Source organism: Puma concolor, chromosome A3 (assembly GCF_028749965.1).
Source record: "Puma concolor isolate L17-30 chromosome A3, mPumCon1.1.hap2, whole genome shotgun sequence".
Classification (NCBI taxonomy): domain Eukaryota; kingdom Metazoa; phylum Chordata; class Mammalia; order Carnivora; family Felidae; genus Puma; species Puma concolor.
The window spans coordinates 74,677,582-74,703,370 of NC_141669.1; the positions used below are offsets into that span (position 1 = coordinate 74,677,582).

At 51.3% G+C, this 25,789-nt stretch overlaps 1 protein-coding gene across 2 annotated transcripts in view; it reads right to left on the reverse strand.

The window, feature by feature from the left end:
• The window catches only part of TTC7A (tetratricopeptide repeat domain 7A), a 120,970-nt gene that overhangs the window by 69,560 nt on the left and 25,621 nt on the right, over positions 1-25,789 (reverse strand). For both annotated transcript variants that reach the window (XM_086701155.1, XM_086701154.1), the window contains 5 exons: positions 19,558-19,688; positions 16,966-17,081; positions 6,357-6,435; positions 5,428-5,585; positions 4,795-4,858 (listed from right to left, as the gene is read on the reverse strand). In XM_086701155.1, the coding sequence (XP_086557281.1) occupies positions 4,795-4,858; positions 5,428-5,585; positions 6,357-6,435; positions 16,966-17,081; positions 19,558-19,688 (548 nt within the window). The remainder of the gene's footprint in view (positions 1-4,794; positions 4,859-5,427; positions 5,586-6,356; positions 6,436-16,965; positions 17,082-19,557; positions 19,689-25,789) is intronic.

A 25,789-nucleotide genomic window follows, 5' to 3' on the forward strand; every position in this document is an offset into this window, starting at 1 on the left:
TTACCACGGCTCTCAAGCTGCTGGTCCACAGAGCCAAGAAATAACATGCTCTGTGACGTGTCCCATCTACGCAGCAACCCGGGCCAGGCCCACGCCAGCCCCCACTCTCCTGCCGCATCAGGCTTCTGCGGCAGAAATCGCAGCTCTTCCTGCCAGCGAGGGCGAGAGGCTCTCCCACCTCTACTGAACCGACTGTTCCGAGCTGGCAGTGTTATCAGACCCTTTACCATCACAGTCTGCAGCAGCACAGGGCCTCGTGTTAAAGCAAACCAGGTGCCAAATGCTGGAACGATCTGTGCTCATCTGCTGAGTCCCAAATGGAATCAAGCCCAAGAAGCACTTTCTTTTCTTTTCTCTTCTTTTCTTTCTTTCTTTTTTTTAAACTGAATGGTATCCTCAAACCAATTTATGTCCCAACCAGAACTGAGCCTCAACATATTCTAAACTGACTGAGCTGGAGCCAAGTATTTATCAGGACAAAACAAATACGTGGTGAACATCTACAATGTACTAGGCACCTTGTGTTCATTTTCTTGCTTTTTCTGTGCAAGAGAGGCCTTCTTAGTCTCATTTTACAGAGGAGAAAACCGAGGATCAGGGAGGTAAGAACCTTGTCCAGGCCACACAGATTGTGAATGGCAAATTCCAGACTCAGACTGCTGGGTGCCTGACACTGGGCATGGCACAGTTAGTTAAGCTGCAGGGTCCTGGTCCCCAGAGGCTTACTCGTCCACCCCGTTCTCACTCAACACCAGGCCTTTGTGCCTTTTTAGTTTCCAAGCACCTGATACCAGCAGCAACTTCTCCACCAGCTGAATGAAACAGGGACCCACAAATTGTCTGTCTTAGCATATATTTTATGCCTAGATCAGTATTGTAGAAATGATCAAGATTTCTGTACTTGCTGGTTCCCCAACTGTTTGAGAAAATTAGACTAGTTTTTGATATATGATTCTTTTAAAAACTAAAATACATACTTGGGCTTCAGCAGATGGGGGTGAGGGGATTCCTCCTGATATGGGGACCAGGATTCTCCAGCTCCCTGGATAAAGGGTGGAAGTAGGTGGAATTGGGGGCTGTGATTGAACTCCTCATCATTGTTTCTCTGGTGCTGGGCATGGCCTGGTATGTTGTAGCTTCTCTAACAAGACTAGACGGATGGACACATGGATGGAAGGATGGATAAGCAAACAGGTGGGTGGATGGATGAATTTTAAAATGTCCTTTTGGGGGCACCTGGGTGGCTCAGTTGGTTAAAAGTCTGACTTCAGCTCAGGTCATGATCTTGCATTTTGTGAGCTCGAGCCCCACATCGGGCTCTGTGCTGACAGCTCTAAGCCTGGAGCCTGCTTTGGATTCTGGGTCTCCCTCTTTCTCTGCCCCTCCCCCGCTCATGCTCTGTCTCTCTTTCTCTCAAAAATAAACATTAAAAAAATTTTTTTAATAAATAAAAAATAAAAAAATAAAATGTCCTTTTGGCCCCAAAGACTCAAAACTAGGTCTAAAACACAAATCTTCTTCAACCAGTTATAACTCACATCCCTTGCATTTTTGTGAAAGCACTTGTACGGTTTCTATTTACCTCTTCTTGAAAGACAAGGGGATTCCCTATTCATTCTGATCATGTTCGGCTGGCCTGTAACAAAAACCGTATCTAAGGTAACAGCCCCAAGCTCAAGACTGCTTGCAAGCTACTACTCTGAGTTCCAAACCACAAAATAGGGGCTGACATGCTCAAGAAACCTGTGGACACCGTTTCCCAGAGCAGCTGCTCTGGTGATCCTAGAGGTGGAAAGCTTTCATGATCATGTCTCCTGGGCTGGCTCTGCTGGGGTAGCTTTTACCACAGCATAATGAATTCGGCATGTATTAGGAAAACCCAAGTAGCAGCCAAGGCAGCCAGCTGCTGTTCTAGAGGCTTCTCCCTATCATCTGCAGCCAAGCCCAGCCAGCATCAAAGGGAGATGAGGAAAACCCCACAGGTACATGGAAGCCAGGCTGAGCCTCAGGGTTCACCTAAGGGATCAGAGCCCAGGAGGCTGGAATAGTGGTGTCCACACCTGATTGAAAATGTGACCCGCAGGGGAAGAGGGTACGAAACAAGGGCAAGGGAGAAGTCAGAGGCTATTTGGTCTCTCTGAGAAACCGCTCTGAGCCACAGAAGCCAGATCCAGATCCCAGGTGGAAAGCCCTCTGTAGATGAGACACCAAAGCTCTCCCCCAGATTCCTAAAGTTTCTAGACATGTGACAGGCTGGGTGTGAGCAAGAGGAAACAAACCAGCCAGCCCTGGAAGAGTGCCTCCTCCCAGCCCAGTGCACACAGCGTCTGGGCACTTCCTCTGCTTTGTGTGCTACAGGAATTCCCAGGACACCACCTGGCCAGCCGGCCTGCACCCTCTGAGTCTCCTGGGCAGGCCAACAAGTCACACGGCCTCTTGTAAAAGGGCAGGAGCTTCTTGGAGAGAAATCCCACGTTTAGGAAAATTCACTTTGGCTCCAAATGTAGGCCATTTTTTAGTAAAAGGCCATTCTCCACTTTGAGATATAGTAGGGTAGTTTGAGGGTTTGGGGTTGGGTGGGGGGATAATCTAATGGAAGGGCATCTGAACTCTGGTCCTGGGCTCCCAGATCAGGCAGAGGCCACCAAAAATGGCTAAGGGAGACAGAGTCCAGCCTCGGTCCCTGCCATCTCACATCGACAGGCACGTCCCTGCTTGCAAAGCCCTCCCTGAGCCTCGTCTCATTTGATCTTCAAAACTACCCCCTTGGCCTTTTTACAGATGAGGGAGCCAAGAATCAGAGCAGTTTGTAAGTGGCAGAATCCAGACTGCAGTCCAGGGCTTGGGCTCCATGGCCTGTGTTTTGGAAGTTATTTAGGGAGGTAGACATCATTCAATTCATGGCTGTGAAGATTATTAGTGTGTGACCTTGACCAAGACACAAACCTGCCCTGGACCTTACTTTTCTCATCTGCACAATGAGAACATATTAGTACTAGACTGAACCATATGAAATGGTTATTTTTTTCACATGGCTCAACATAAGGCTTCCCTCTATGAGATAATCGGCTCAGAACCTGGCAGAGAAAGGACCTATGAAATGTTCCTGCTTTCGCCTTTTTGCCTCCCACCTGTCATTCCTCAGCATGGGAAGGGGGGTTTCCCGAGACAGATGACTTCAGTGCAGTCTCATCCGAGAGTGGTAGGTGGTGAGATGGCTCAGGTGTGTGGTTGGGGGCAGGGTGGGGTACCAGTCTATGTCTGAGATGCCAGAAGTAGAAACTGGGGCTCAGTCTGTGGTTAGAGTGGGGGCCCATTTTCCATGAAAAGAGCATTGCTCTCCGATGAAAATCAAACCCTGCACTTGGTATTTCTATCCTCACCGCAGGCTAACCAGCTAGATGCCCCTTCTTCGAGCAACCACTCACCCCCTCACCAGCATGACCCTGCAAACCTTCTGGACCATGGCCTGGCTAAGGAAGGCTATAATCTCTCGCTGCCCCAGTCCAGTGTCCCTCTCCTGCCTCGCTGCCTGCGGACCCGGTGAGGTGGAGGAAACCCACTGACCAAAGCTCTCTGAACAAGTCCTATTACTGCATTGTCCCAGGTGTCCAGAGGAATATTAGTTTCAGGCTCTTCAGGGACCCAGCTCATGGGGTCTTGGTTTCTTAAACTCCACTTCTACAAGCTGCTCTCAGATGTGCCAATTTAGCAAATTGAGTCCCCAACCTGGGGGGAGGTGGGGTGTCCCCAGCTCACAAGCTCTGAGGGACCCCTTAGCCAGAGGGCTGACATGCAGCCTTGGATTCCACCCAAGCACACCACGTGGGCAGCACCTGCACCCTCTGGCTTCCGCTGCTCCAGCACACCCCTCCTCCGCCTCCCTCTGCCCAGTCCAGGCCATCCTTCTCACCATCCCCTGGGCCACACTCTCTCCTCCGCTGAGGCTCCAGGGCCCATGCGTGTGTATGTGTGAACACGTGTCTGTGTGTGTATGTGTGTGTGTGTGGGGGGGGGGGGACTCATCTCCCTGCCTGAGGCAGGGGAAATGGGTCTTATGAAAACATCCAAAGAGCACTTCCTGCACACTTTGTCCAGCACACTTTATCCCTCCTCTGCTTTATTTCTCCACAGTACTCAGACACTAGCACCCTGAACATTGCAGTGGTTGCTTAATTCATTGTCCACCTCCCTCACTAGAATATAAGGTCCATGAGGGTGGAGACTTTTCTCCGCTTGGTTGCTGCTGCCTTTCTGGCTTCCGGAACAGGGCCTGGCACAAAGTAGATGATAATAAATAGTTGCGTGAATGACTGAATTCCTTCTACAGGCACACTTACCTCTGTGCACTACTATCATCTAACAGGGGAAGGAACTAAGGCTCAAAGGCACTAGATTTGCCCATGGCCCTCAGGTGACAGCTGGCAGAGCTGGAAGCTGAATCCAGGCCTTGTGCCTTGAAAGCGCAGGCTCCTTCCACTCCCTCACATTGGCCCCAGAATCAGCACAAGGCTGCTCAGTGCACACTCATGGCTTACTGATACTCATCTTTTGGAATCCCAGAAGAGGCGTTGGGGACTCAACTCAGTCCCTACTCAGGCCCCCAAATGCAGTCTGTGCACCAGACCCAAACCTAGTAGTCTAGGGAGCCTTGCCCCAGTGTGGGGCACAAGTCCAAGAATCCTGCTTTATGGACGTCTGTGGGAGGCTGAGCTGGGTCAGGACCCTGTGGCCTGTGCCTGAGCCCCGCAGCCCTACCCCATGGGGGCAGTGAAGGAAAGCCCTGGAGCTTACCATGGACTCACTGATGAGGAGCAGCAGGAGGGCTTCCTCAATATTATCCTTCGGGCAGTAGAGGCTGAAAGACACAAACGGTGGCCCTGGCTCCAGCACAGCCCTCTCAAAGCAGTGCAGCCGGCCTGTCACACCGGCCTTTCTGCCCCAGAGTCAGCAGCTGCCCCGGTAAGGTGACCCACTCCTGCATAATTCACAGGCACCGGATAGCACCCGCAGCTCTTTATCAAGCCCCAGAGTTATGGATCTGAAAGACTGGGGTGGGTGGTGGGGCCAGAAATACTGCAGATGCTCCAGGGGAAGAAATGTCCCTTCCAGCACCCAGTGCTGCGTGAAGCAGCTGGGGCAGGGAGCCGGGAGCACAAATCCCACTTTCGGTTATTAAACAAATACAAGAGAAGGCACACAAAGACTAGTAGGAAGGCAGATACCCTCCAAATAATTCGATCTTTGGATGCCTTAGAGAATTCTCTTTCCAACCCCATCCTGAGACTGTCTTCCCTGGTCTATCTGGCTCCCGCCGCTGCCTGCCTGGCAGTGAGCTGGGTGGCAGCTGGGGGCAAGTGCAGGGCAGAGAGAGGGGACGTCGGCAGGGCCGAACCCCAATTGTTGCATGAGACCAGCAGAGCTTACTTGTCTCCTTCGTAGAGGTGAGGCTTCCGCAGGGCCTGCGTGATGAAGGAGTTCTCCTCCTTGCTCATGAACTCAGGCAGCGGGAGGGACAGGGGGCTCCAGTAGCACTCCTCACTCAACGAATGTAGCAGGACCCCCGCCAGATGCTTGGCCGCCATCTGGCAGAAAAGGGAGGAAGTCAGACCTGGAACGCCCTCCACCACCCGGCCAAATCCGCCTGCCTTTGTTTGCAGTGTGCTGCCCCTTCAGGAGGCCTGCCTCTCCACCCCTGAGGAGCCCCCTGTTCTGTTTCCAGCACCCCTTCTGTTGGCCTTTGATGGCTTCTACTTCATTTCCTGTCCTCTTTCCTCTCCTAGACAAGATGTATGTTTCCTCCTCCTCTGGCCCCATGGAGCCCAGCACCGCTCTGAGTATTCAGCAAGCCCTTGCAGAGCATAAAGCCACTGGCATGGCAGCTCTCTCGACCAGATGGCTTTCTGATATTTGACCAAAAATTCTAGAGTGAGAAGCAGCTGTGGCTCTGACTTTGGGTGAATCAAAGCCTGAGAAGGTAGACCTGAATTGGGGCAGGAAAGGGAGTCCACGTTATTTATTAGGTTCATAAACAATCCCTAAGAATTGGTGCAGCACCTTGCTAGGAAGGGATGACATTAGGTTTTAACTCTGATCTAACGCTAGGGGCTGTGGGCAGTGCTGTGACAAGGATGCTGATGGTGCCTCCCAGGCGTAGTGGGAGAGAATGCGGAGATTGATTAACAATGTCTGCCATGAGCACAGACAGGGAGAGGAGAAGCATGCGTGGGACACACTGTCATCCCTGATTCATAGGCTGTCTGCTAGCACTTCTGTTGTCTCCCACTGAAAGTGAGCCCTGAACAGGCCAGCCACAGCCAGCACCCAACCCCGAGGCCTTGGCCGTGTGTTATTACCACTTTGAAGTTCTGAGTTGCTTTGGTCTCCACGGTGCGTAGGACCTCCCGGAGCTCTCTCATCCCTTTCACGATGTTCCTAGAGGGAAGATAGCAGAAGCAGGGTCATTACCAGCCTAGCTCCCACAGACACCATCATCAAACCTGCAGATATAAGTAGAAGCTGGCCCATTAGAGTTTTACTTGAAAACAGTCAGCTGGAATGAAAGGTCAGAGTTGTAACACCAGGATCCTAGAAGCCCAGGATGTAGTTGATCAGAGAATAAGAAGGATCCCTCTCCCTCACAGTCCCCCAGGAACCCAGGCTTCCCATTCACTACCAGAAGGGGACCAAGATGGAATATTTCAAACAAGACGCTGTCTTGGCCCCAAAGCCTTGGCTGGTGTCAGATTTTCTGACTTGAATCAGCCTCAAATTCTTCATGTTCACCCACCACACCTGGTCAACACTGGGGTCCATCCTCACCTCTCAGTCCCCATCACCAGAGCCCTAGACCAGCCTGCATCACCACAAAGGCCAGTATCACCCGCCCCCCCCCCCCCCCCGCCAGCCCCTGCCAGCTCTCTGGGCCCTGAAATAATTTGCAAGCTTTTTAAAGTGTGACCGAAAGTAAAATATACATTTTAAATTGCAACCCGGTATGCACACACTTTCCTTACATAAAACTGAAGCAAGTTTCTTGACACATTACCTAGCTCTACTGTGTGCCGTCCACTCTGGTATTTTCTACTTTATGTCTCCCTCTACTCCTCTTTTTAAAAATGCTGGCTGCAGCCCACTGAAAAGAACTTGCAGCCCACTAGTTTGCACAACTCACTAGTTGTGGCCTGCAGTTTGAAACACTGCTCCATCGCCCCTGGAAGGGTCCACTTGACAGACAAAAGTCATCTTGTTCCTCCCCAGGCTGGTCCCTTCTTCAGCACCCCCAGGGCTTACAGAATCCAGTCTAGGTCCTCAGCAAGGTATCGCGGGGCTGAAGGGACTGCCCCCTTGCCTCTCTCCCATCTCATCTCCTGCCACTCAGGTCCATTTTGAACAACGGACCCAGGTGACCTATGTCAAGTCTTGGCACAGGCTCCTCCCACTGCCTTAAACAGCCCTTCCTCATTCACTCTCAGAAAGCCTTTCCAATATCACTTCCTCTTTGCAGCCAGCCCAAACTCCTCCCCATGCTCACCCTTTTTGCCTGTGTCCCTCTTGCACCCTGTTAATTCCTCTTCTGAAGCTTGACACTGTGTGGTCAGTTTCCATTCATGGGCTGACCCTTGGTGCGCTGTGCTCTCCAAGGGCAGGGCTCCAGTCCTGCTGCTGAAGCTCAGCACTAGCACAGCTCCTGGCACACAGCATGTGCTCAGCAAATGTTTGAGCACCACCCTTCTCATTTCCTGTGGGGGTTCCCTGGATCACAGCTCACAGGGAAAGCAGAGGCTGCCGGGTGGTCAAATTCAGAAGTGAAAGACTACAGAGGGGTGAAGAGCCAAAGGTGGCAGCTAGGGAAGTCAAGGAGCCCCTCCCGCAAATTTCATGCACAAAACAGATTCCTAGGAGCTTTGGGGTATGGGGCCATAAAAAGAAAAATTTGCAGACCAAGTCCCTGCCTTCTGGGAACCTCTGGTTTCAGAGAAGAAAGTAAAAATGTGCAAACGACTAACATTATAAACACAGATCCTCGTTTGTGGGGCTGAGAATGGAGGTAAAGACCCTGGGATAGAGTCAGAGTCACAACGACCTTTCCTAGTCTGTCCAGAGCTTCTGAAGAACCAAGAGGGGCAAACAGGACAGGAAGCCACGGGGCCCTTAGAGACGAGTCAAGTTTGGGTACTGCTACAGATGCCATGTAGCCTGAGGAGGGGCTCACCTGTGGGCTGTGTACCGTCTCCTCCTCTACAAAATCAGGACTCCAGTTTGGACAGTGTCTCCTAGATTTCTGTCATCTGCATATCACATTTGTAATTGTTGCTACTAGCTGCACACCATCAGTGTTATTATTTATGCAATACTTTCCTTTACATCTTCTTTTTTACTTTAGTAAATACCTTCACAAAAAAATACCTGAAATTAGGGATTTGGTATGCTAGGGGTTTTTTTTTTTTTTTTGGAAATAGGTATTAAATATAGAAGTACTTATAAAAAGTTAGTCTGTATATCACTCAAAGCCATCTTGTGTATCACTAGAGGTAGAGCTTGGGAAAGAATAGATTAGACCACAGGTTCTCAAAGTGTGGTCCCTGAACCAGCAGCATCAGCATCCTGGGAACTTATTAACAATGCAAAGTCTGAGGCCCCCACTCCAGACCCACTGTATCAGAAACTCTGGGGCAGAGCCCGGCAGTCTGGGCTTTATCAAGTCCTCAGGGGCTTCCAATGAACATTCAGTTTTGAAAAACACTGGTTTACCTGATCTTCAGTGTCTTCCACTTCCCCTATGCTAAGTAAGAAGCCAGGTTCCAGAAGGGACAACTTGACATGGAAAGTCCAGCTTTGCAGCCAGATTCTGAATCTGTGATCTTGGGAAAGTGAAGCAGCCACTCTGATTCTCATCTCCCATCCATAGGAGGATTCCTCACTTACTCATAGTGCGGTCAGGAAGATGAACATACGTGAAGCCCAAACGCACCCAGGCATGTGGTAGAGGCTCACTAAATATTAGTTATTTTCCTTTCTCCTTTTAATTTGGGTCCTAAAGATGACATTACATTATGTTTTCATTTGCCACATTATTTTGCATTGAAGTTTGGGACCGAATGAGTAGGGGGCAAGGGCCAGTAGTACCTGAGGGGATCTTCCAGCTCTAAGTCCATCTTTCGCCTTCCACCAGCCCCTGCCTCCCCAGGAGACATATAAGCAGGATTCCCCATAGACAAATCACACCCAGGGACAGACTGGCAGTCCCCAGGAGCCCAAGTAGGAGGAGTCTGCAGGAGAGGCCCTTCAGTCCCACTGAGGCCTCTGCCTTAGAAAAGAACCCAGAGTTGGACAGCAGGCCGTCGGCCAGGCCAGCTGAGGGGAGAGCTCAATATCAGCCACCACCAGGAGACAGAAAAGGCAGACTGCATGAGCTCCCAGAAGAGAGCAGGACTGGCTGGCTCTGGGAAGTCTGTAGTAGAGCAATGCCCAGGAAGCTGGGCCAATGGCCACAGGCTGGGGCAAGGCTGGACCTAGGGGCTGCACCCTGGGACTGCCCCAGGGCCTTATGGCCCAGAGACAGCTGGTAGCTCCTGGGACTTGTGGGTGATTTTCCACTCTGTGGACTCCCTGCCAGCTTCCTCCCTGGCAGCCTGGCCCAGGCTGCTACCAGGAGCCCAGAGCCAAGAGGGACTATGGCCTCTCTTTCCCACTCCAGCCCAAGGACTGTTCTCTCCCTGCCTTTAGTCTCCACGTCATCAACACTGGAAGAGGGCTCCCAGACCGGCGGCACTGGCATCGCCCAGGGGATTCAGAGAAATGCAGGCTCTCAGGGATCCTGCCTCCCCCCAATACACACACAATTAAGGAATCAGAACTGCATCTTCACAAGATCCTATGTCCCAAAAGTTGTGTAATTTTACTATTTTCAAATCTGTAAGGGATTCTGATATCTCAATAAGCTCCCAGGAATTCTTTAGCACAGCAAATAATTACCCTTGGGCATCTTTTGGGTAAATCCCAATTTTTATTAAATACACATAAAGAGAAAAACCAATACAGAGGCTTCAGTGGCCAGGGCTGTATGGGGAGAGATTCAGGCTCTCCACAGGCCTCGACCTGTTCTAAGATGCTGGGAACACCCTTCTGCCTCAGCTCATCCCTCCAGGAAATGGGAAATCAGATGGTTTCTCCCACTAGCCTGAGCTAACGCTAACCGTGCCAGGTAGAGCTGGGGCTTTTCCCAGTCCCGTGAGAGGGCGGCTTGAAAGATCTCTTTGTTCTGGTCTCTCACACTGACCTTTCTGAGCAAAGCTGCCACTTTAAACAATATCCAAACAGGGCCTCAGATCAACCCTGGCCCAGAAGCAGGCTGTGTGTGGAGAAGCCAGGTAGTGACTGATCCCAAGTCATGTTCCTGGCCGGCCAGGAAGAGAAAGACAGAGATGTACATGCAGTGATGGGTCATCTAGGGAGGCCTCTAGGTGGCAAGCTTCCCCCCTCTACCTCTTGCCGCCCCTCCCCACTCCCCCCACTGCCGGGCCCCTCATCAGCAGCAGGCAGCGAACAGATTTTTTAAATGCTTTGTCCTATTCAGTCTTCACAGCTTCTGATGAGGCTGGTAAGGCTGGCTTGGTTCTTCCAGGTACCAGCACAATGCTTGGCATAGAAGGCACTCAAGAAATCATTGTGGAATAAATAAACTCCCATTTTCCAATGGGAAAATTAAAGCCAGGTAGACGTCTGCTTTTTCAGGCCATCTAATACCCAAGGGGGAGAGGCGAGCTTACCATAGGCACCAAGGGTTCAGATTTCACTCCCTTTACACTGAAATGATTCCTGAGAAAGATAATGCTTTCCTTTCCAGGCCATCTGAACTCCAGGACTTCTGGAATTCAGCTAATTGACTAGTCTTTACTAAGTACCTACTGTATATTCAGTACCTGGTCAACAGCCCTGTTGACAAGGGGCATTCAACAAATGCCCTGATAAAATGAACTGAGAGACAGAATGAGTGTCTCATTCATGGCCTGCAGGTAAGGAGCTCACGGTCTGTTAAATCAGCCACACTCAATTTATTCAGAGTTTAGCGAAGTGTTTTGCTTACAGTAGGTGCTCAACAAATGTTTTGTTTTGTTTTTGGCTTGGTTTGATTTGAGAGAATAAGAAACTGCATGGAATTTATGGTTGAATGAAATCTAGACAGACACTGGTGCATGTGACCCTGACCAGAAGTCCCCATTTCAGGGCTGGCACTAATTGTGTAAGAGAGGTTTCTGGCCAAAGAGCACAGCCAGTTGGCAGATCCCAACAGCTGGAGAGTTGAATCAGGAGACCAGGTCAGGTGAAGCTCAAATAGTTATCAAGCTGTTTACTCCTGCCATAGATCCATATCATCAGTTTCAAAAACTAAAGCTCTCCTCTTCACCCCAAGTCCCAGAAAAAGGGCATTGAGGACATCCAGGCAAGGAGATCTTTCCTCTCTAGCAAGGTGGGAGATGGACAGTGGGTGCTAACAATAAATACAGGCTGTGCATTATGAGAGGCTGGAAGAGTGTGTTCTCTCCAATGGGCCTCAGAGGTGTCTCTGTGCCCCAAAGAGTGACACAGGCCACTAGGAGGCTCTCCTGGGCTTTCCTGTTGGATGACTCTGGCCCCTGAATCCCCCTTAGAACAATCTGTCTCCTGCCCTCCTCAGCACTACAGATAGTGGGAGGCTGCTGAGGACAAGACAAAATTGCTGCTGATCGAACACACCTCTCACGAGGTCACACCAAACAGCAGGCCGGGCTTTCTAAGGTGCCTCACCATTGGGCAGAGCCCCCCCACCGTCACCCCACCCCAGCCATCTGCAGCCCAGGCTGTCTTAGCTGCCTCTTGACTCAGCACCTAGCTGGCAAGGTGAAGCATGTGCAGTTGCGCACACAGACCCACACCCACACCGCCCCCCCCCCCCAGAAAGGGAGAGTGCTTTTATAAGGCTGAACAATCTGCCAAGCCCCAGGAAACTCCCTTAGAAAGCACACACATTCCCTTCTCTATTGTTTGGTTTTGGTACAGTGTGCACATATTGCTTTAGTAATTAAAAAAAAATTTTTTTTAGCATGTACAAAATGTACAGCCCACCTGGTTCCATACACATGGCTCAAGCTTATTCCCAGCCCAGAGCCAAGAAAAGGCTCTGTAGGTCTAGGCAGAAGGAAGGGAAAAAAACCACTCCAAAGAGAATGGCCTCTTGACCACTCTGGGGGAGGAGCCTAGTCAGTTTATGTTCTTGTTTCTTGGGAGATGCCCAAAGACTCAGGTCCTAGTTGAGGTCAGGGCCCCGGACAGGGACAGTCAGCTTTCCTGGTATTGCATCGCCATTGGCTTCCCTTGCTGCCTCACCCCTGGAGCTGCTTCATGCAAAGGAGACCAAACCTCTCCCACCGCCAGGACTCTGGGCCCAGCTGCCACTGTCCGCAGTCATAAGAACACGTCAGAAAGGTGCCCTCTCCTGGCAGCAGGCTCTGCAGAACTACCTGGGACAAAGCTCCACTCAGAGTCTACGGTTGCCCTCTGGTGGCAGCGAGGGGAATCGAACCGCAGGGTCCCCTCCTTAGGGAGGGGGTCTCCCAATTCATGATTGTCCTTTTAGGTCAGTATTTTCAGTGCCAGGTCAGTTAGGAACCCTGTCATCAGCCACAGAGCAAGGGGAAGAAGTCATCTGGGGGGAATTAACTGATGGATCAATAGGGCAAGGCCCCTGGAAAAAACGAATGTCCCTCAAACATACTAAGTGTAAAATACTGAGGCCCAGATTTAACCAAAGCTCAGAATAAAAGAAGAGCTGTTGGGGGTCAAGCAAATACCACCATACTCCATTTTTCACAGTGGAGAACACCATACCCTTTAAATTATGTCACATCCTCAATTGGAGGGACAAGGGTGGACCATGGGACCAGGCACTGCTTGTGGCCATCTGGCCCCAAGGGCAGAGCACCCCGGGATCCACCCAAGGCCCACATGGGAGTGAGTGCCAGCTCGCAGATTCTACGCAGAAGCAGGTCCCACCATCTCCCCCTGCTCCTTAGGCCCCAAGGGAGGTCTTCTAACACCGAGAGGCTCCCTGGGCCCTGAGAGCCCCCCTATGCCAGCAGCACCCCCACCTCCCTGCCTCCCTTCCCTCCCATTAGACTTCTGATGGCTACATTCAGCTCCTTCACTGTCTGCTCAGTGCTTGGATGGAAGAAAGCTCCCTAAGGAGGGGAGCTCATCCTGTTCCTGGCTTCAAACCTGTTGAGTAAGGTGGGATGCCTGGTTCATGGCGGGCTCTCAGAGGCTTCTGTGAAATGAATGGTTGGACTATTCTCTGGGGGTTTTTTTGTTTTTTGTTTTTTGCCTTAGCCCCTACCCCCTACTGGGCTGTAACCTCTCAGAACATAGGGAATAGTTTTATCACCTTCCCAAACACCCCAAAAGCCCAGATGAGTGGGGGGGGGGGGGCGGGGGTGGGTGTGGATTTAGCCAGCAGGAAATGGTTCTGGAGACCCTTAAAAGACTTTTCAGAGCTGCCCTGGAGGAGAAGACCCAATGTCAGGTATCGGGGTCCCAACCCACCCTGAACCTCTGCTTCTTGCAACTTAGGCTGAGACAGTGGTTCTCAACTGGGTGTGATTAGCCCTCCACCACCCAAGACATTTGTCAACATCTGGACACATTTTTGGTTGTCACACTTGGGGCAGGAAGAGCTACTGGCATCTAGTGGGTGGGGAGAGGCCAGGGATGTCGCTAAAGCCTACAATGTACTGGTATCTGGCTCAAAATGTCAACAGGTACTGAGGATGAGGAACTCTGGCTTAAGGTGACTTTTTGTTTGTTTGAACTTCCTAACAACAACAAATATATAAGAAAAATATTGGAACTGGTGATTCACCTAGGAAGATGTAACTCTGACTTGAAGGCTGTTAACGGGTAGTTATGGAAGCTCCTACCATTTCGAGCGCGTGGAAGGGGAGGTCTCGGGCTGCGGGGGCACAGACCCCATTCAGCACCAGGCATGCTGCCTCTACCACCCGTTAGCTCTGCAACTTTGGGCAAGTTACTTCCCCTTCTCCTTTCTTCAGTAAATGGGAACATTATTAGTTCCTCTACGTTCACAGGATTCTGCCTGGCATGCAGCAAGTATTCAACAAGTATTAGCTACTGTTAAGAGGAAAGGGGTAAAGAAATTATTTAAAGTCCAGCCGGGCACACAGTCCACGCTTTAAATATCTGTCACATTCCCGGGCCACCTCTGGGCTGGACGCGGCCACAGGAAATGGACAGAGGGGCTGAGCTGTTGCCACGTGAACCGGGGACTGCTGCTCACATTAAAGCTTTCGAATGTTTGGGCTGTTTGCTTGGAAAGAAAAGATGATTCAGTTTCCATTGCTCTTTATTTGGGAGGCACGGGGTGGGGGCGCGGGGGGTGGAGAAGAGTCAGTATCCTGGCTTTCAGCACTGAAATTTGTTTCAGGAGGAAAAGAGGATGAAGGGTGGGGAGCAGAGTGACAAGAACAAAACAATATCACTTGGGCTTTCCTGGAGGGGTGAGGGTTGGTGAATGTTCTGTCCACCGCCGGCGGCACCACCACCACTCACACGCACGCACACACACAGCCAGAGTGTGCAGAACACGGGCAGGGAGGAACAGCCCCACCAGGAGGGTGGGACCAGCTTCGGGAAGAGGAGCCACCCGCTGAGAATGGTGACTCAGGGTCCCAGAGGGACAGAGACAGCCTTGAGTCAGCGGAGCAAGGATCAGCCCAACCATCACCAGGGCTCTGTCCTTCTCCCACACACTCCCAAACAGGAAACTACATGGGTTTTAAGGCTGCTCAGATCCAAAGCTGGAATCCTAGTGGGTTTCCACTAGGGGCACTAAGGGGCAAGCTACTCAACCTTGTCCAGTCCTTTGTCCGCTCTCAAGCATTCTGGGGTCACCTGACTTCCTTCACAGGGTGCTGTACACTGAGCACATGGTCTAGTCTAGCACACAGCAGGTGCTTGATAACTGCCGGCTCTCTCCCTCCTTCCTTCCTGGCTGTCCTTGACGGTCACCTTAACCTCATCACACCTGCAGCAAGTGTGGTGTGGGAAAGGACAGGAGACAGCCCCGAGGGGACTGCAGTGGAAAGGTGGGGGACAGCAATCCCCTCCCTGTGCTCTGAGCTCTGTACTCAAAGTGCCTTTTCATTCCTGCCTCTCCTTGGACCCTCACACCCCTCACACACACAGGACAAACAGGAACCCCCTGTTTGAGGAAGGAAGCAGAGCTGGAGGGTAGAAAAGGAACCTGCCCAGGGTTGCTGTGTGGTCTCCAATTCCCAGGCCTTGGTGACCTCCAGATGGCCAGGGTGCCCCTAAAATCTTCACACTGGAAGCTGAGGCCATGCCTTCCAAGCTGGAGCACACTCACTAGGCTGGAGCACCTGGGGGCAGCAGCAGGATCTCATTAACCCCAGGGTTTCTGCTGTGGGCAGCAGAGCCTACTGGGCAGGAGCATCAGCTGGCTCCGCCCAGGACACGTCACTTACGTCCTCTGGGCCTCCATTTCCCACCTGTAAAATGGGGATGTAACAAGTGCACCTGCCTCAGAGGACTGCTAGGACCATGAAATACACATGAAACAAAGCACTTACCAAGTGCCTTGCACAAATTCAGCATGTGTTTTAAGATAATTAATATCTGTTAAAGGAAAGCATGAAGGGGACAAGACACCGAAATCACCAAGATCCCCTCCTTACAAAATCTACTCCTAGGGTCTGCCATACAGAAGGGCTCCTCCACCCTTTGTGCCTACAGTAGGCCTTGGGAGCGAGGGCCTCTTAAATGCAGAGCAGGCGCCAGTCAACAAATTTTCTCCAAAGGGCAAGGGAGTAAATATTTTAGGATTTGCTCTCTACTCCACTCTGGGAGAGACACAATATTAAACAGTAGGTATGGCCATGCTCCATTAAGATGTTCTTTGCCAAAACAGGCAGAAACAGACCCACACTGCAAAGGTTCGGCTAAGGTGGCATCTCTTCACATCCCCCATCCATCCCTGAGAGCTACGCCTGCCGAAAGCAGGGTGCCCCGGGGGAGCGGGCGGAGCCAGGCAATGGAGGTCTGCAGCTACAGAGAAGTAGCCAGGTGGCAGCTGTCTCGGCAGTAAAAACAGGAACTAGCCCACCGGGCCACTGTATCTCTAAAACTGAAGTTCAGCAACCAAAAAAGGACAAGAGAACACAGACAGTGGAGGTGGAGCAGAGGCAGCATGCTTCCCGGGGTCCCTGTGATGTCCCTCGGTCCCACACCTCCCCAGCCACAGGGTGGTCCGAGGAGCCCAGGGCTCTGGGGCCAGCCCCACCCTTGGGGGTCAAGCTGCCTTGGCTCTCTGGGCCTCCTGGTCCACATGTCCCAAACGGTGACACCACAGCCTCCCTGACCTAGCACTTGAAACAATAAAAGAAAAAAAAAAAGGTGTGAAGTTCAAGTTTGGGCCAACAGCCTACCCAGCTGTGGACTGCCACAAAAAATAACAGAACTGATAACAATGCCTTTGATTTTCTAAGCAGCTGGGATGGATCAGGAGCTCTGGGCAGTATTCTCACATGAGAGCGGGTGACAGCTGCCTCCTGGTTGGGACCTTTCTGCCCTGTTCTTACCATTCAGAAAATAGGGATTTGAGCAACAGCCTCTCATCTAACAGCGAGGGTAGGGTGGAGAGAGAGGAGGGCAGCACAGGCCTCTTCCAGGCCAGGGGTCCAGCTAGGGCAGGACTGGCCCCCTCTGCAGGCGTGCACCTCTGTGTACCCTAGCCCGACAAGATGTGAACACACCAGCCCCCGCCGATCCTCTCAAGAGAGCACACACGCGCACACCCCCAGATCTGAGAGGCCAGACTCCACACGACTGGCGTCAGGAACACCCCGGCCCAGAGGAAAATGTCCAGGTCCCGCTTAGCTGCCAGAAACCTACCCCTTCTTCAGGTTTGTCACATAAGCGCTCTGGAGGGCGGCTTCCAGGAAGTAGGTGAGCTCATAGTCAACTGGGTGAGAGCCTTTCAGATGCCGTGATGTGGTGTTATTTGTGATCTGGGAAGGGGAACACAGAGAGAGCCGCTGTCTCAAAGTTGTGAGTTGGAGGGGCTGGGGTCACAGCCAGCCCCGGTGGAGGTGGCAGTCCCGTTACCATCCCAAGTCTCTGGCTGCCTCAGGGACGCGTGGTGCGATTCTCAGGCTAAATCCAACCTAACTTGCTTTTGTTTAAAATATGTCTAAAACACTCTCTCCTCATCCAAATGCTGGATGCCCACAATAGCCCTACAAAGCTGGTTTTGTCTGTATTTTACAGATGAGGAAACTGAGGCTCAGAAAGTGCCTAAGGTCACAAAGCTGGCATGCACCTAGACCTCAAACTTCAGTCTGGCCAGTTACAGGGTCAGGCTATTTCTACTACTTCCTGGTTCATTCATTCAACAAACACTTGAGTGCCTACCATATACCAGGCACTGTCCCTGTCATATAACCATGGAATGTCAGCACAGTCTAACTGGCTAAGACTCCTGGTTCCAGGGAAGCCTGAGGAGCAACTGTGGTATTAATGAGCTGTCCTTAAGCCTCAGCTCTAAGAGGACCACCCAGCCCCACTGAGATAGGCCTGCCTTTATTAGGCCACCTCCCTGCCCTGATCCAAGACACTAATCAGTAAGCCATCTTGTCTTTTAGAAATTGAAGTAGATTTAAGAGAGGTTCTTAGTTCCTTGGAGCTTGGGGCTGGGTCTGAGGAGGGACATGGCACCATTTCTGAGAATGCACAGGGTCCTGTGGCCTGCCCTTCCCTGACCCAAGATAGCTAGCTCCCGGGGCCCATTTGTCTGCCCAATGCCACAGGACACTGATTCCAGCCCTACCCACCATTACAGCTCATCACCGTAAAAGTCGAAAGCCTGGGCTTCTGGATGAATGGGAGACCACCTTTTTCATGAAAGTTTTCTCCAAATCCACATGCATTTCCAATGTGAAGAGCTCCTAAAACACTGTTGTCTAGCAGTGATCCATGTGACCTCAGCAGAGGTCAACTCAGCCATGCCAGTCTCCAAGTGGACTTCCGCCAGGGAATGCACTCGAGTCCTGTTTTTGCTGAGTCCCCCAATAACTTTTCCTTTCCTCCTGAAACCCAATCAAGTAAAAGGACTCTAGGGTAGTGACACCCAACAGGGAGGCGATTTTGCCTTCCAGGGACATTTGGTATATCTGGAGACATCTTCAGCTGCCACAACTTGTATTTTATAATACACAAGGTTGCCCCACACAGCAAAGAATGATCTGGCCCTGATGTCAATAGTGCTGAGGGTTGAGAAATCCCACTCTGGGGGAATCGGCTTGGCCTGGACAACTCCTCCTACAAGGCCTGTCACAAAACAGGTGCTGGGTTGACATTTTGGCACTTGCCAAAGTAGGTAAGGTCAAATGTCTCTGGGCTCTGACTCTCAGCTCATAACCACCTCCTTCAGGATGCCAACCCAGGTCTACCCTGCCATATAGCACCCGCCTTCCAGCATCTACGAACCATCTACTGAACAGCATGCCTAGGCATCACCCCCGAATTCTCCCCTGCAAGTAACCGGAGCCACACTCCCAGGGTTCCAGTCCTGCCAATGCCACTTAGTAACTGTCTGAACTCTGGGAAGTCATTTAACTCCTCCCTAAACCAGGGTTTCTCGCTTGGGAAATAGGAACAACAGGGCCTATCCCAGCCAGTGGGTGTGAGGGTTAAATTCAAGAATGACTTTAAAGTACTCAGGAGTACTGCCTGACACAAGAGCAGTATCTTTGTTAAATATAGCTGTCTGCCGTCCTCCCATTAAACCAAGAGTCCCCCAGAAGGGAAGACCCGGGGTAACATCTGCTAACGCCAGAACCACTTCCTTTGACAGCCCCCTTCCCACCCCCCCACCCATCCCCCTGCCAGGGGGAGCTGGGAGAAGAGGATGCCCGAGGACTTCCAGGCCCCGACTTGCCGGCACTGCTGGCCTCTGAAAGGCTGGGACAAAGGGCCCCAAGGCCTCCCCTCCCCGAGGGGATCTAGTAGGGAGCTTCCTGGCCACCTGAGGAGAGGGAAGGATGCCTAAGTGCAAGGACCAGCCAACACCTCTTCCAAAGGGACCACGGTGAGCAAATGGTTGTATCTCTCTAAACCTCATCTGTTAGGGATAAGTACAACGTCTACCTCATACAGTTGCTGTGAGGATTACACAAGTTTACAGGTACAGATATAGGGCCATCACATTTGGTCGTCCGAGCTGAGCTCATCCAGGAGGCTCTGGGCTCCCACAAATGCTATGGACTCATTTAGTTATTAAACAAATAAATAGAAGAGTGTGGAGGCGAAGGGTCTCACTCTGACAGAAGAGGTATACTGTGATAAGCCTTCCAACCAATGAGGTGGAGTGGCGTTGCAGGGGCGGAGGGTGCCTTATCCTAGTACACACAAGGATCACCCACAGGCTTAGTGGGGGGCTTGGCATGACAGGCGCTCAATAGAGGCAGCTATAAGCAGAGTGCTCACCTTCTCCAACTCCTGCAGGAACACCTGCGCAATCCAGGAGGCCCTCTCGAAGCAGGTGATCACTTCCTCCTCCCTCTCAGTCAGGCGGTGGCGGGAAGCAATGGAGTTGGGCAGGCGTTCTAGGGAGAGGCCTGCGGGAGGAAGACAGCACCTTAGACATGCCCTGCCCTGGCCCCCCAACCCCAGGCCCTGCCCATAGACCCAGGGAGACCTAGGCTCAGGAGCAGCCAGTGAGGGGCAAGGTCCACAGTGGCAGGGAAGGAGGAGGCTAAAGCAGTGGTGGTGGTATTGGCAGCGGCTGGGGTCAAGCTGCGGGCTGAGAGTGGGGACACCCAAGCTCCACACGGGGAACTGCACCGTGGCACCTTTCCTGCCTACCCTTCCAGGCCAGCTCCCGCAGGAACCATTCCTGACCCTCCCTCCAAGTTGCAGGAGTGCCCCCAGGCACTGGTTATTTATCTACACTGGTTATTTATGCCCAGCTCTTCTCTCCCGGCTTTAGCCGAAAGCTCCATGTGGGCAAAATGTGAGCTTTTCTGCACCACTGCAGTCCCTCGTATCTGCACACAGCAGGCACCCTTCCACGGAACCAGTTTCTACCTCACTAAGTTATTTGTGCATAGGTCAGTCTGCCTGAAGTGGACAGCAGCTGCCTCTGCCCTCCAGGCAGCCACTGCCTGTTCTCTGGCCCCAGAGCCTCGCTTTCCCCGTGAACACCCCTCCTGCAGCTGCAGAGCATGAGGCCCCCACTCCATCTCCCGGGCAGACCCATCATCAGGGCCACAGCAACTGGCTAAAGATGAGCCCTGGAACTTTTAACTTTTTCCACTGGGGCTGGGAAGCTGGGAGGAAGTCAGCCTGAAATGCTAGGGAAAGCCTGCCTGAAAATGAAGCTACACAAGGTGAATACAGTCAACACGATCAAGCTGTACATCTGCAAACGCTTGCAATGGTACGTTTTGTTATGGCTTTTTTTTTTTTTTTTTGAAACCACAATTACATTTTTTTTAAATTTTTTTAATGTTTTTTTTTATTTATTTTTGAGACAGAGAGAGACAGAGCATGAACGGGGGAGGGTCTGAGAGAGAGGGAGACACAGAATCTGAAACAGGCTCCAGGCTCTGAGCGGTCAGCACAGAGCCTGACGCGGGGCTTGAACTCACGGACCATGAGATCATGACCTGAGCCGAAGTCGGACGCTTAACCGACTGAGCCACCCAGGTGCCCCCATTTTTTTTAATCAAATCAAATCATGGCTCTAAAGCAAAAACAAACAAAACAAAAAAACCCAAAATGAAACCAAAATGAACCCCCCCCCCCAAAAAAAAGGTAAGAAGCCCAGAAGGGAGAGCACTGTTATGCTTATTAGCTGTTAAGCCATAAAGGAAAACAACTATATTTGCATTCGTTTTGGGTTTTTTTAAGAAAAGAAGAAGACTGGGGGCGCCTGGGTGGCGCAGTCGGCTAAGCGTCCGACTTCAGCCAGGTCACGATCTCGCGGTCCGTGAGTTCGAGCCCCGCGTCAGGCTCTGGGCTGATGGCTCAGAGCCTGGAGCCTGTTTCCGATTCTGTGTCTCCCTCTCTCTCTGCCCCTCCCCCGTTCATGCTCTGTCTCTCTCTGTCCCAAAAATAAATAAACGTTGAAAAAAAAAAATTAAAAAAAAAAAAAAAAAAGAAAAGAAGAAGACTGAATAAACTCTTAGTAATGAGGAGAAAAATCTACAGGGTAAAGATGAGTCAAGATAGAAGAGGGCAGATTCCTAATGACACCGTTTGAGTGCCCTGCCTGAATCTCTACCCCCTGAAACTTCCCAGTATATGAGCCCATAATACCCCCACCCTTTATAGAGAGAAGTCAGCTTAAAGTGTGTTTCGGTCACATGGGACTAACACACAGACCTGACTAGAGAGTACTGTCCTGGACTGTTGCTTCCTAATGGGCAGAATCCAGTCGCTCCCACCTTTGTGTCCCACACGGTACTTTACATGCAACAGGTGCTCAGGATGAACTTCCTGGAGGAGCTGTAGGAATAGAACCCCCAACTCTCTCCTGCCCTCTGCCCTACCCTCCAGCTGATGACCATGCCCTCAACACTTCCCCATCCTTCCTCTTCCTCCCTCATTTTAGGCTTGACCTTTTTTTTTTTTTTTTTTTTTAAGTTTATTTATTCATTTTGAGAGAGAGAGAATCCCAAACAGGCTCTGCACCATCAGCGTGGAGACTGATTCAGGGCTTGATCTCACAAATTATGAGATCATGAACTGACCTGAAGCCAAGAGTCAGACGCTTAACCGACTGAGCCACCCAGGTGCCCCTGTGCTTTACCTCTTGAGGGGATGACCATATCAGCCTCCTAACTGGCCTCCCTGCCTCATGTCTTGTTCTATTCCACCCTGCATACTGTTCCCAGGGTGATCCTTCTAGAACTCCACCACTTCAACCCTCCAGGGATCCCCAGGGCTACAAGGTGTGGTCCAAACTCCTGGCACTCCATAACAGGGCCTCTAGGATTCCATCCCTGTCGCCTGCCCAGCCTTGGCTCTCACCATGTGCCACAGGCTGAATGTTTGTGTCTTCCACCCCCCAAGTCATATGTTGAAAACCTAGTGCCCAAGGTGATTGTATTAGGAGGCAGGGGTCTTTGGGAGGTGATGAATGGGGTTAACAGCCTTATAAAAGAGACCCCAGAGATCCACCTCACCCCTTCTGCCACATGATCACACAGCAAGAAGTCAGCAGCCTGCAACCTGGAAGAGGGTCCTCACCATAATCTGACCATGCTGGTGCCCTAATCTCAGACTTCCAGCCTGCAGAGTCATGAGAAATAAACGTCTGTCGTGTTGATGCCACCCAGTCTGTACTTTGTTACAGTAGCCCGAGCTACTGTAAGACACCACAACTGCTGCATCCACACCCAACCTCCTGTTTCCAATGCTGACCTTGCTCAAGCCATTCCTCCTGCCTGGGATGCATACCCCTGCTGAATCTCCCAAGTCTACCCAAAATTACCACTCACCTTCCGCCCTGCTGAGGGCTGCCCCCTCCTAATACACCCCGGTATAACCAACTGATCCCTCCTGGGGCCCCAGTCTATGCTTTACATACTCCTGCCCCACCATTTCTTATATTTATTTACTCACATGCATACCCAGCCAGACTGTAAACTTTGAAAGGCATCAACCTTATCACGTTTGCCTTTCTACAAACTGGCACATAGTAGGCATTTAACAAGCCCTGGCCCGCCAGCTGAAGAAATGGCAAGCCTGATCATGTCTGACAAAGTACAAAGTGCCCTGCAAATACAAGGTAAGGAATTACTGTTTTTCTTGGCTAGATCCCAACTCATATGGATTTAGTGACCTTGCCCTCTGCCAGGCTGGGGCGTGAACAGGTCCAAAGGTCGGGGTGACTCGGCCGGGGAGAAGGCAGGCACAGAACGTGGAGGCCCTTGCTCAACACAAATACTCAGTTACCGGGGTCACCGAGGGTCAACGTGCCTCCTGCCAAATGACTCATGACCAGGAGGGGAAGAGAGCACTAAACGGGAGAGAGGAAGAGTGGGAGTCCTGGAGGAGACGCAGAAAGCAGGCAGAAGGCAGGTGCCACCGCTCACTGCTGGTGCCGGCCCTGCTTCCTCCTTCCCAGCTACGTACCCTGTCCACCCTGCAGGAAGGTGGTTCAGAGGCCTGGCCTGGGAGACCAGCTGCAGATGGCAGCAGGGTGTAGCCACTCCAGAAGCCCTAGAGCGGATCTGTCTCGACATGGCCGCTCTGCGGCTCCCCTGAGACACATGCTGCTGGCTGGGTTCCTTCCTGTCCCACAGCTGGGCCCAGACCTGGGATGGATAATGCCAGCCGCTTGGCCTGCTCGGGCTGCCAGTCCCAAGCCTCCACCACTACAAAGCGGTGAAATTAGTAACATGTGTCTGTGGGGCCTCTGCTGTCCATTGCTTCATGTGTTCCCTCCACTCCCAGTAGAGGCCTCTCTGCCACGCTTCTCTGGGAATTCTAAGTCCTAGCCTCCTGGAAAACTCACAGCAAAACCACCTCCTCCCGGAGGCCGTCTTAGGCCTCCTGACCTCAGAACCAGTGGAACATTTTACCTGCATCTCTTTTGTGTATGTCTTTTTCCCACCCTGTAACCAGCCTCTCTGCCCGTGCTCTAGGCAGCCAGTGAGAGCATGGCCCGGTGTCTGGTGAGTGGATGGACACAGAGCTGCCTGCACACATTCACTTGCATGCTTTCTCCTGCTCTGTTTACAAAATGCTTCTTGCTGAATTCATAACCAAACTGGCATATATTTATACAATGGAACACCACTCAGACCAACAAAAGGACAGACTCTTGATACATGTACAACCTGAATGAATCTCCAAGAAATTGGGTTGTGCAGCAGAAGCCAGATACCAAACAAGTACAATGCTATAGGATTTCAGTTACATGACATTCAAAAAAAAGGCAAAATTATAATCTGTATTAATAGAAACTAACCAGTTATTGGGAGTGGAGAGAGAACCAACTGGAAAAGGGCCTGCAGGAAACTTCTAGGGTAATGGCAATGTTGTCGTTACTGTGGTGTTGGTTATGTGGGTATTTACACTTGTCCAACTCACCAAATCATACACTTAAGATTGGTACACCGCACTGTATAAACATTTATAAAAAATAATGCATATAATGCCTTTTCCAAAGGAAGCAATTGTGACAGCAGAGAACTAAAAGATGGAGGTAGAAGAGCTATGGTCACTAAGGTGGTCCTCTGTGAAATAATTTCCAATATACATAAGACCAAAAAGCTTCCTGGAGCTTGGCACTGGCTTCTCCAAATGAGGGTGATAGTCCAGTCACCCAGTTCTGCCCATAAAAAGGGGCTTCTTGACCTTACCTTTTTTTTTTTTTAAGTTTCTTTATTTTGAGAGAGAGAGAGAGAGAGAGAGAGCAGAAGCAGGGGAGGCAGAGAGAGAGAGAGAGAGAGAATCCCACGTTGACTCCACACTCAGTGCAGAGACCAATGTGGGGCTCCATCTCATGAACCCTGAGATCATGACCTGAGCTGAAGTCAAGAATCAGATGTTTAACCAACTGAGCCGCCCAGGCGCCCTGGGGCTTCTTTATATTTGCTCTTTGACTCCCATGAAGGTCCATTTTCCTGTTCATAAACATCTGATCGAAACCCACTAGAGACTCCAGCCCTTGGGTCCCTTCACCCTCTGCCTGCCCCTTGAGCATTTCCGCACAAGTGGCCAAACCACAACACTAGATCCAAGATGAGACAGACGGGCTGCTCCTGAGCCTGGCCCCACAAGACCCCAGTGGTTGTCACACAGCCCTGTGAGCCGGAAGGAAGCCAGGGGCTGCCAGGAAGCCCAGGGGACCGCCTCTTGATTCCCACTGGCAAAGGTGCCTTTCTGTGAAAACACCCAGCTTTACAAGCCAAGGGAAGGTCCCTTTCAAGAAGAGTGCTTGCTTTTTCACGAAGTCCGAACTTTTGGTTTGGAGGCAAGGTGATCCTGGTTCAGCCCCAGGCTCAACACCCAGGCTGGTCTCTGCCTTCTCAGGCTGAGATGAGTCACCATATCCCAGGCAGGCGCCTTTCCAAGAAGCCCCGCCCTTGGAGCTCTGGGCCCTAGATGCAGAGGTGGAGAGCACAACGGTTTCCTCTGCAATGGAACTTTCCAGTTGGGTGGACTCCTACCTCCCTCCTACCCAGTTGGTCCAAGGGCATCTGGTACCCACAGAAGGCTAAGCCCCAAGTTAGGTACTCTGGGTTTGGGGACGGGAGAGGAAGAAATGCAAGTCATTGCTTCAGCTCTTAGGGAGGGAGCCTCAATGCCAGGTAGGGAAGAACCTTATAAATCACACTCAAACAGCAGGCGACTGCGGGTTCTGTGGCAAACAGTCTGACAGTTCCTCAAAAAATTAAAAACAGAATTACCCTATGAACCTGCAACTCCACTTCTGGGTGTATACCCAAAAGAATTGAAAGGAGGGTCCCAAAGAGATATTTGTACACTCAAGTTCACAGCAGGATTAGTCACAATAGGCAAAATGTGGAAGCAACCCATGTGTTTTTTGATGGATGAATGGTTAAAGAAAATGTGAAATATGCATCCATTGGAATATTATTCAGCTGTAAAAAAGAAGGATATTCCTGGGGTGCCTGGGTGGCTCGGCTGGTTAAGTGTCTGACTTCGGCTCAGGTCATGATCTTACGGTTCGTGGGTTTGAGCC